Below are 11,109 nucleotides of genomic sequence, written 5' to 3'. Positions count from 1 at the left end.
CATATTTTTGGATCCAATACAAATTGCCTTGTAGTTCTTTTACGTCACTTGATTAAGGAGAACTTCAACATAAAAAAACAGACCAAAATTGTTGGGAGTGACAGAAAATGCCATGAAAGGTTCCTTGTTGCCAAACACTACTGATTTTGTTCCACTAAATCATATTTAATTTCCCCCCAATAACTTAATATTTTACTTCCCCAAAAACCCTATCTTGTTCTTGAGGTTTGAAGGCAGAACAAGAGAGAACCTTGAGGTAGGTAACAAAGCACCAGAAAGGGAACATAGTTGTTATGTGATTAAACCATTATAAAGCTCCAAAGTTTCAGAGATGAAGATTTACCTCATATCAACTCATTAAATCAAACTTGTAACCAAATTCAAATAAGTTTTGCCCTAACTGCAGGCATAGCCAATCCCAGGTGTATCCAAAAACCAAAAAAGAGAAGAAGAAAAATGCAAATGTGACTGCTAGATGATAACCAGTTCACAAGAACTACCCTACAACTACAAATCTCCTCATATTTAAAGCTTACTTCTCTGAAGAGTTGGGTCCCCTCTTCTTCCCAAATCCAACAACTGAAAAGAGAAAATCATAAAGTTAACAGAGAACTCTGCAATTAAACATAATAGTTAAACTAATTGGAGTTCGCAAATCATAAATCATTGCTCATTCCCATTGAACACCATGGCTAAACCAACTCGGAGTTGAACACAATAAATTAAAAGTTAAGTGTATTTGTTTGTACTACATGCTTTCATAGACATGAGAAAACTAGCCAAAGAATCCAGTCCCGTTTAAATTTAAAGTACTAAGAAACAGGTACTAGAAAGGTCAGCATAGAAACCACAAAATAGACAAAACTTACAAGAAAAGATGGATTAATTAGAGTGATGTGCACTCAAAGACATGCTATCACATTGCAAGCATGTTTAATCTCAGTAACAATCAAATGGGTAAATGGAGAGTAATTAAAACAGTTAATCCATGAAATTTGAAATTTATCACCAAAATATTAAAAAGGAATTGCACTCCCTAAAAACAGTGGATTAAACAAAAAATTGGTAACGTGGCCCCGCTATTGTAGGGATTAGCACGGACACAATGACAATGTGCACTTTCCCTACCCTTTAATAGTGCTCAATATTACAAAGGGGATTCCACACAACAAAAATGTTCTTCCATTCCACTTTGTCCAAACCCAAGGACCTAAATTTGAGGCGTTCCAACAGGTCCAGGTCTTTCCTCTTTTTAGTTTATTTACCTAACACAATCTCCCCAGATCGACAGATCGTTTTTAAAGACTCTTGAAATTAATAGAAGATTCACATATATGCTTAGATATAGACAATAGTATTGTTGAGACAGACCTAATAGAGGTACTGGGTTGTATTCAAAACCAGAAAAACCCATAATTTTTTTTTTTTTAAATCTTCCTCTTTTACAATAGAATGTTGCTAACTTGCGCCAGAGCATGTTAGATTGAACAGTTAGTCCAAATTAACAAACATTGAATGATGATTCGTTCGTTTCATGGGAACGGATAATTGTAAATCAAGTTTTTTATAGGTTATTATGAAGTAAATAGTTGCCTAGCATACGCATGAAGAGAAGAGTGCAAGTTTTACCAGCAGTGACGAAGCGCCTGTTGTACTGCATCCTCTTGTGAGCCCTGCCTCTGGGCTTCTTCTTCTTATCCTGCTTCGCAACCTTGGGAGTTTGGCCTCTCACCTTCCCTGCTCGAGCCAGTGATCCATGAACCTTACCTGTAAATCCATCAAAATTATAGAAACCCAATCAGCTAATCAACCCCACATACAGATACAGACCCAATCAACAATTAAAAGAGAAAGAGATTACCCATTGAGAATTTTGCTAGGGTATTGCGGCTTCTGATGCTTCGTGCTTTCGGAGATGGAAGATTCAGAGAGTATTGGAACTTAGGGTTAGGGTTTCGTGGGATTTTATATGAGATGGGAATGTAGGGTAGGGTAGAGTACCGAACTTGCGTTAGGATATGGTCTAAGTTAGTCGAATCCGGATATGGATAAATTTTATCCGAATAGGATTCGACCCATTTTATGACCCCCAAGTCAGCCAGCCCATTCTCAAATGTCGTTTGACGCCCAAAATCCTAGTGTGAGGCGAAAGAATATTCTTAAATTTCTATAGGATATTTGTGTTGTTAGTAAAAGTTGGTGTGGCAATAGAAGTCCACTGAAGTGACCGATCCGTAGACGCAACTCATAAAAAACGCGCTTTTCGTTAGTCGTATATCAGCGGCTGAGATCTCTCCAAGCCGCGCAGTTCCTTTTTATAAACCAGAGGCGAAGCTGTTGGTCTGCTAAGAAATCAGATCCAGTCATCTAAAGAGGTTTCGAATCTCCGAGTCGAATTCTTGTTAGGTTTTTCAGAGAAGTTCATTAATCGAGGTATTTGGATTCTTTGTTTCTTTGTTCTATTTCCAGTGATTTATCTTTCTTTCTTTTTTTAATTTCCTTTTCTTTCAGATTCGCATGCGCCATGCGCGCATGAATAGAATTATAGATAGGGATCTCACATAACATGATCGATCTGATAACAATTGTGTGTGTTTTTATAAATTTTGGTTTCTGTAGATCTTTCTGTTATTTTTATAGAAAGATAAAATATCTACAAGAGATCTATTATTTCCTGATCGATTTATGCGTCGCGATCGTCTAGTTTTGATTTAATTCGGTAAATGCATGCATGAACATGAATTGTGATAGACCTCACATTTCTCCATCGATCTGATAAGAATTATGTGTTTTTTTTTTATGAAATTCTGAATTTTTTAGATATTCTGTTAGCTTAGGGTTGGGAAATGATCTATCCTTACCTAATCGATCTTTACTTTCAGATCTTTTAATTTAGATTTAATATGATAAATGAGATGAGAAAATTATGATTAAAATTGAAGAAGAAATCAGAAATTGAGGGAGAACTGAAATTATGGATACCAGAAACATTTTCTTGTATTTTGTTACGGATAGATGTATTGATCTGTTGGCAATTTGGTTCTTCAATCTGTATTGGCCTTTATGTATCACGAATGTGGTATGACGACATGATATCTGATCTAATTTACATATCTAGTTCTTTAATTCCATGGGAAGACTCGAAATATGCATATTTGTGTGATTCATCAATGTCATCTCTCCTGATTTCTTGCTATAAGGTTTATAGAAATCTTCAATAAACGTTGTTGGAGATTCCAGATTTTGCTTAACCCGTCATAGTTTCCTCTAAAATATTTGATAACTTTGTCGTATTGAAATTCATTATTACTAGACATTGCCTAAGATCCAGATAATTATGAACGTATTGTTTTCGGCATATGAAACTGTCTTTTATTTGCTTTTTTCGAGGTATTGGTTTGATGGAAATATTTCGTTGTGGGTACTCTTCTTTGTTCTTGGTGTGTGGATGGACCATTGATATTAGAAAGAAAATTCCTTCTACTTGCATGCATTGTCAAAACGAATGCCTTCTGCTTTTTTCTTATCCATAGTACTCTCAAGAAAGTTTCTTGCACCGAGTGTTTCTGATATATTTTTTTGTCTCGTTCCAAATCTGTTTGAACAGAATGGTTGCAAATGGTACTCCTCCTCCCAGGGGTAGTGCAGCAGCAGCTGCAGGCCTGCGCAGGCGGAGGACAACCAGCAGTGGGGCTTCTGCAGGGGTAAGTGGTAATATGCTCCAGTTCTACACAGATGATGCACCCGGGCTCAAGATTTCTCCTAATGTCGTGCTTGTCATGAGCATTGGATTCATAGCATTTGTCGCCATTCTACATGTTGTAGGTAAGTTATACTTGGTACCGAGAGAGGCAGGGAGGTCTTAAATTATGAAATTTAGAAGATGCAATGACTTCTGATACTTGACTAAACAATGTGGATTGGATGGAGGGATTTTGTTTAGTCCCCCATAGTTTTCTGGAATATTTTGGTTGAGTAGGTTTCGATTGCAAATGCCATTGAATGTTTGAATTTTGAGATTCTCAATTTCTTAATCCAATATTATAGGTTAAGTAAATTTATTTTTTCCGATCATGAAGTGCATTGTTTTTTTTTGATAAATATAAATTGTATAAATAAAAGGAAGGGGAGGCTGAGGTAGCCCCCAAACAACAAGAATAGAAAAGCAACAAGGGAAAAGCAAAAAAGAAATAAAAAATACACGCCCCGCGAGGGGCTAACTAACACCAAAGATACCCCAGTTAAAAACAAAATCTTGGAACCGCACTCCCTCAAAGTCTTTGCTCATCTTTGACCACATGAATAGAAACCCCAAAATCTCTAAGATCACTGTATGAGACGAGTTCTCTTTGCAATGGAAGACCCTGTTATTGCGCTCTAAGATCATGAAGTGCATTGTTGATGGTAGGTGGATCGATAATCCCCTTTATTTGATGATTTTGGAAGACCTGAAGTGACGCTCCTTAGATTGTTCTCGATGATCAGATTTGAACCCAATTTAAGAAGATAAAATACGTGTGTGCCATTGTGCTTCTTTAAGACTCATTCTTGCATTTTTTGAGGTCAGATGCCTCAGGAGGGATTTGTAAAGCTTGAGGCCTATTTGGGCACCTAGGTTTTGCATTAATGTGATTTGTCGCATTGTGTACTTCTGATGCTGTGTGGACTTCTCATCATTGAGCAATGAGCAGTGATATGCATTGTTCATCAGGAAAATCTAAACAGAACTGTATTTGCGTTTTCAATTTCCAGTCAAGAGGTCTTATTTGTTTTGACATCCCCTTGAGACCTCAAAAAAATGGACGAATTTGTAGGAGCATATACAAGATTCATGAGACTAGTATTGTGTCATTAACTAGTCCATATTTCACAATACCAATAGAAATGAATTAGTGATACCAAATGTATATCTTACTATCCTCTAGCCTAGAATCCAAAATTTTATGTCCGTAGAAAAGTTGATTCATTTGGGTCTACCCACGTTGCACACCAAAATTAATGAATATGGCTTCATATGGACACAAACTGTAGAAAGATAGATTCAGTTTTCCGGTTTTAGGAATGGGGGGTTGAGCTTTATTTGTTCATCACTCCAAAATCCATGTCACTAATTCAAGTGAAATTTGAACGTGAAAGCATGCTTAAAATAACTACTCATACCAAACCAACCCAAATGAAGATGAAATAAGAAAACTTCTATTTTCATGATATAGATAAAATACATATATCAGATATAGATACACATTATATACCTAAATAATATATATAATTTATATATTTCCTCGCAACGTAGATTGGATATTTATGAATTAAGGATAATTGTCAGAGTTATTGCAACTCAAATCCTTGATCTAATGATAGCCGTACCTTCAACTTAAATATTTGTTCTAGCTTGGAATATGATCAGCTCTTTGTTATATATATATATATGGGTCCCGTTCAGCACTAAACATTTTGGCCAACCATTTTTGTCCTACATGGGTTAGAAGTTTTGGAATGAGCTGATTTTTGATGAGGATGATCTCTACGGCGAGGAGATCATCCTCACCAAAAATCAGCCCATTCCAAAACTTCTAGCCCCATGTTTACAAGTTGAAAAATCGTGGACCGTCCATTTTTTGTAAACCATTTTTGATGGGGTTAGAAGTTTTGGAATGGGACTGATTTTTGGTGAGGATGATCTCTATGTTTGCCAAAATGTTTGGTGTAGAACATTTCCCTATATGTATATATTAATGCAATTCATTTCTAATTGTATTTTCACTCATCCATCTTAACGTCATCATACATTACATGATATTTGAAATATTAAATTAACATTAATTTATTAATCATTTGAAACTGTAAACATGATTGATGCTTAATGAAGCAAAATAATTATAGCTTCAAGTATAGCATTAAAATTATTAGGCAAAGGTAGAAACCATTAATAGTTATAACAAAGAAAACTGAAACCATTAATTTCTAGACTCCCTCCCTCCCTGATCAAGACTCGTTTAAGGTTTAAGGGCATCTCGGGTTACGACCAGGTCCTCCAAAATAGAATTCGGGCTCAGCAAGAGGAGTTGATCTATACTGTTGCACGGTATAACAATTTAACTCGTCTGCGGATGGGAAAATAAACTCAGGGTATTTGAGGGTCATTGACCAGTCTCTGATACGAATATTCCTAATGTAGCACGCCTCCCCATATAGAAACATAGCAAATAGTCCACTCCCCATATCTGTCGCTGTGTGTGGTGTATTTTTCCCAATCTTTGAGCTGTACACTTCACCTCCCCATTGCACATATGCTGCACTGTAGCTTAATAAATAGAATAGATTTGCTGGCCAGTAACCTATCACTTGCTCTCCAAGTAGTAGCCACCAATTGCCCGTTCCTGTATCCTGAAACACACACACACACACACAAAGATGACTTTGTTTCCAAGAAAAATGTTTTCTTTTTAAATGATGCTGAAGTCACCTCAAGATTGTACCTTATATCGCACATCCTGACATGAAAGTGTGTAGGAACCATAGATGCTTTTCATTGAGATACAAGTGAAAAAAACACATGGTTTCTACACACTTTCACGTCATGATGTGCAATCTGAGGTGCAAGCTTGAGGTCACTCCAACAAGACTCTTTCTTTTTGGACCGACGCGAAATTTAAATGCGTTAGTCAAGAGAGAAAAGATCTACTTATTAGATGGTTTGAAAATAGAGCTTTTTTTTTTTCGCTCACAAAAAAATCAATTTAGGATTTCACAATATCACTCACACAAAGCCTAATGGTGCCGTTTTAAAAACATTTTCTTACCTTACGGATGTATATGGTTAAATGATATTGGGTCCCCCATCGACTCGAAACAGGGTCAATACTAGCACCAAGGGCTATTTTTTCGCTAGTTTGAATGAATCCTGGACATACATGGTCAAAGCAGCCTGTCTTCCGTGATGAATCAACCTAATTCATAAGAAATTAATTATGATTTGTAGGGCTCCATTTGGATGGATCTGAACCATTATATTGACTGACCTGTTGGGTCCAACATGGTTGACTATATAAACAATGCACTAAAACAACAACTTACAGTCCAATATCCGAAAAAACGGGTCAGTTTATCACCATAAAGATTAGGATGTACCTGAAAAAAAAATTCATTAAAAGCATGTAAATGTGAAATTATTTCTATTCCTAGGTTCTCCACTGTTTTATATATATATATATATATATGGGAAATGTTCAACACCCTAAGTTTTACCACACACTTTAACAAACGTTTTTTGTCCTACATGGGTTAGAAGTTTTGGAATGGGCTGATTTTTGGTGAGGATGATCTCTATGATTAGAAGATATCCTCCCCAAAAATCAGCCCATTCCGAAATGTTTAGCCCTATGTTTACAAGTTGAAAAATCGTGGACTGTCCATTTTTTGTAAATCATTTTTGATGGGGTTAGAAGTTTTGGAATGAGCTGATTTTTGGTGAGGATGATCTCCTCACCATAGAGATCGTCCTCACCAAAAATCAGCTCATTCCGAAACTTCTAACCTATGTAGGACAAAACGCGTTTGTTAAAGTGTGTGGTAAAACTTAGGGTGCCGAACGGGACCCTATATATATATATATATATTGACGGGTAAGCTGGACTTGAACCCATGACCTCAATGTTGTTTTGCAATGTGTCAAACCAACTGAGCTATGAGTCTAAGCCCTGGTTATTATTTAGTTAGGTATTAATATGCCATTAAGTTCCTATCCATTCCAATTTCAACACTCAAATACATATTATAGGAACACTTACCAAATTAACCAATTGTGTGTTTCAAACATAATTCCAATCATCTAAGTTAAGTGGCCACTGATTGATTTTCAATCTAGTTTCAAGGTACTCATAACTGAATGATTTGGTTCATATTAGTTCTGATTCCAATATTTGAATAGATACAATTGAAATTAGATTAACCAACATGTATCGGTTAAACAGGTAGCCATTGATGCACCTCACAATATCTAAATGACATTATTTTCACTACATTGTTTCTTAGGGTGAGATACCAACAACCCATTCACCAGAGTAGTGCATAGTGCATACTGACCACCCATCCGGACTCGACGCTTTCAACATCATTATTGCCTTTTTGGAGCCATATTTGTGCAGTAGAGTACTCATCCCATGATTCAACAGATGGATTCCAAACATTAATATCTCCCTTTGCGCCTATGAAGTTGTACGAATCAGAAAGCATAAATGCAGCCTGATTCACAAAGCATGAGCAAAATTAACACAAATTAGTTCATAATGGACTTCAAATTGTACAATTTAAGCATGCCCAATGGAGGAATAGGATTCCTATAGACAACCTAAAATATTTTTCATAACGATAATGATTGGATCAGGTCCTTTTCGGATTGGATCTCAAAATTTGAATCCAAATCTGGCTTGATAGTAATTCAATTGGATCCATATCAAAAGAAATAAAAATAAAAACTATGTACATAAATTTTTTATTTAAACCACCAATTCAATAAGATATCTACTGAGTCCATATTGAATCCCAAATCCTAAGTTATTCCATTTGTCAACACTACATGTCGTGTCCAAATCCATAAAAAGATAGATAATTTTGTAGGAGAAGGCATACCGAGCGATTTACTTCATGAAGGTAGGAGGTTCCTGTTTCATTAAGGTATACAGAGTGATTTGTGTACTTGGAGTCTTGACCTTTCGTTCGGTTAAGGGCTCGAGCAATGTATGGGCTCTTCCTACCATAATTCTCAAGCAAAGTAGCCCTTATCAGGTCTTGCTTTCGGATTCTACGGATGGGGACCGTTCCTTTTGGGCAACTTCCACTTCTTTGCCATACTTGTGATTCCACCGACGTAGATGAGTTGTCATTATGCATTGCTGATGCCGTCTCTGTATGATCATCAGTGGGTCTCATCTGCATCAACATCGATATCAAGAGTGATAGATAAGATATATTTTTATAAGATTTACGTATACATCATATCATATTTTCATAAGGATTAATTTTTTTGGTAGGTAACAACAACAAAAGAAGAAGAATGGAGAAATATAAAACCTGGATGGTGTGATTCCTTAAAGCAGGATGATCAAAAGCAGGTTGCTTGTAAATGTCAACACAATCAATAATATCCCCATCTTCGCTCTGAGTAGGAACACATATGAAAATCTTTAACTACTTTTAATAGATGAGTCATGATATTTTGACTCTAAATTTTTGCTCAGTCTGTACTTGTTCGCTATGGCAAGTTCGCAGAACCATAGATCTTTTTTTATTTTTTTCAAGATACAAATCTATGGTTTTGTGCACTTTTCACGTCAACCGAATATAGACCGAGTAAAAATTTTCGAGTCAGAAAATCATTTGACTTAATTAATATATAGGTACAAAGCAAGGGATAAATAAAGAGTCGTGATTTTTCACTTGGTCAATACTCAACTGATGTCGCAAGGGCACAAAATCATTAATCATTTTCTTCTTAATACACAAGGAAAATGATCTATGATTCTGTGCCCTTGCCACGTCAGCCGAGTATTAACCAATTGAAAAAAACCAAGTCAGAAAATCATTAGCCATAAATAAATATAATCACTTAGTTGAACTTATTTTGAAACACAGTGCTAGCTTGACAAATTCAGTAAGATTTCAAATCTTACTGAGGATTGGCCCGCACATGAATTATCACATTGGCAATCCTACACTACAACCCTCTAGATTTCATGGTAAAACTAAATTTAATAAATAAATAAACTTCTTTTATAATTGATCTCAGGTTTTGAAAATTGACATAAACGAATTTTGAAATTGTAATTTTTCCCTTATTTTTTTATTATTTATAATTTCTCAGAATTTGGAGATCTACAACCATGTGACCATCGGATGATGTTTGTTAATGTCCATGTGTGATGGGTTCTCTTAGGATCTCCAAAACGTGGGTCCACTCGACTAATTCAGATACCCTGTATTTTCAGGTGACGACATCATAAAATGACTTAAGTGACCTTATCTTTCACCTTTAGTCAACTACAAATCTCGAGGTTTTGTTTTTACGTGTTTGAGCCTAGAAACGCTTATTCTCCTTATTATGTTAGTCAGGCTTGTCCTTCTTTTTACCAAAAACAAAAAAAAATTTACATATATATATATATCTTAATTTTTCTCCAAAGCGTATTATTTTCGAACTCATAACTTAAGATAACCTCTCTCTGATTTTTTTTTTAGAGGGGGGGCTCATTGTTCATTTTAATTACCAAAACGTGAACGATAACGAATTCAAAGCTTTTAAGAAATTGTCACTTTAAAACCTTCGAATTTGTTAGGGTTCACATTTCGGTAATTAAAATGAAAAGTGAATTGAAATCGTAAATTCATCAAAAGTTGTTCACGTTTTTGTAACTATTTATTGTTTTTCTTCTAAATATTCACGATCCTCAGGTTCGAAGGAGAGAAAAATGAGAATAAGATGTTACCCTACAGATTGAAGAAAATGTGTTTTTTATTTGAAAACAAATATTAAAGAGCTAGCTTGTGTGAAGAATCAAAGAAAAAGACATTTAGGTCATTTTATGTAAGTTGCAAAATAGAATTTTCCAAGAAAAAAAAAAAAAAAAAAAAAGCCTTACTTGAATGCTCTTGACTGAAGGCTTATTGAGCTGCTTTAACTTTCTATCAATTTCCAAAAGTCTCTCTGTTTTCTTTCCATCACTCAAAACAACAAAAACTATTGCCAAGAAAAACACTTTCAATCCCAACCCATTATCACTAACCCTTTTCTCCATTTGACTTCTCTCTCTCTCTCTCTCTCTCTCTCTTACTCTCTTAGTTCACCATTACAACTTGCATGCAAACAAGAAGAAAGAGCAGATCTAGAAAGAAAGTAAAGCTGCTTTTATCCTTCAAATGGTGTCTATTTGTATCCTTAACTCTGGAAATTTATAAGTCTGTCCTTTAAAAATAATAAATACATCCTTATCAAAACAATTTTAGAAAGAAAAAAATATATATATGACTGATGTTTAAAATAGAATGACATAGAAACACATGCACACTCCTCAGAATGTATTTGACACTTTCGAGTTTAATTATGGAAAGTTC

At 35.3% G+C, this 11,109-nt stretch overlaps 2 protein-coding genes and 1 pseudogene across 4 annotated transcripts; 1 reads left to right on the top strand and 2 right to left on the bottom strand.

The window, feature by feature from the left end:
* Positions 1-323: 323 nt before the first annotated feature.
* On the bottom strand, positions 324-2,017 carry LOC147412144 (small ribosomal subunit protein eS30z/eS30y/eS30x). The gene is made up of 3 exons (XM_086456844.1): positions 1,862-2,017; positions 1,630-1,767; positions 324-579 (listed from the first exon to the last, which is right to left on the bottom strand). The coding sequence occupies exons 1-3, from the start codon at positions 1,863-1,865 to the stop codon at positions 533-535; spliced, it is 189 nt and encodes a 62-aa protein (XP_086312970.1). The 5' UTR covers positions 1,866-2,017; the 3' UTR covers positions 324-532.
* A 256-nt stretch (positions 2,018-2,273) lies between these two features.
* On the top strand, positions 2,274-4,068 carry LOC147412143 (protein transport protein Sec61 subunit beta pseudogene; annotated as a pseudogene). 2 transcript variants are annotated; one of them, XR_015182374.1, is made up of 2 exons: positions 2,274-2,433; positions 3,608-4,068. The product of XR_015182374.1 is annotated as a protein transport protein Sec61 subunit beta pseudogene, transcript variant X1 (transcript). The 2 variants fall into 2 exon arrangements; XR_015182375.1 differs by lacking the exon at positions 2,274-2,433 and adding an exon at positions 2,458-2,587.
* A 1,752-nt stretch (positions 4,069-5,820) lies between these two features.
* LOC147412142 (protein neprosin-like) lies at positions 5,821-10,966 on the bottom strand. The gene is made up of 7 exons (XM_086456808.1): positions 10,638-10,966; positions 9,073-9,159; positions 8,632-8,931; positions 8,086-8,244; positions 7,078-7,131; positions 6,804-6,950; positions 5,821-6,387 (listed from the first exon to the last, which is right to left on the bottom strand). Exons 1-7 carry the CDS (start codon positions 10,791-10,793, stop codon positions 6,004-6,006), a joined length of 1,287 nt encoding a protein of 428 aa, XP_086312934.1. The 5' UTR covers positions 10,794-10,966; the 3' UTR covers positions 5,821-6,003.
* Positions 10,967-11,109: the final 143 nt, after the last annotated feature.

This window comes from Akebia trifoliata, chromosome 1 (genome assembly GCF_017979445.1).
Source record: "Akebia trifoliata isolate Shusen 1 chromosome 1, ASM1797944v1, whole genome shotgun sequence".
Taxonomy (NCBI): domain Eukaryota; kingdom Viridiplantae; phylum Streptophyta; class Magnoliopsida; order Ranunculales; family Lardizabalaceae; genus Akebia; species Akebia trifoliata.
This window is presented reverse-complemented; position numbering and strand designations above follow the sequence as displayed.

What these genes read in the sequence shown, in the direction of transcription:
- LOC147412144 (XM_086456844.1), bottom strand. An exon ending in CAGGCGCTTCGTCACTGCTG is followed by an intron (nt 580 to 1,629) that starts GTAAAACTTGCA and finishes TTCTCTTTTCAG; the next exon opens with TTGTTGGATTTGGGAAGAAG.
- LOC147412142 (XM_086456808.1), bottom strand. Translation starts at nt 10,793, where the DNA reads ATGGAGAAAAGGGTTAGTGATAATGGGTTGGGATTGAAAGTGTTTTTC. An exon ending in CTTCAGTCAAGAGCATTCAA is followed by an intron (nt 9,160 to 10,637) that starts GTAAGGCTTTTT and finishes GTTCCTACTCAG; the next exon opens with AGCGAAGATGGGGATATTAT. An exon ending in GCGTCGAGTCCGGATGGGTG is followed by an intron (nt 7,132 to 8,085) that starts GTCAGTATGCAC and finishes TTTTTTTTTCAG; the next exon opens with GTACATCCTAATCTTTATGG.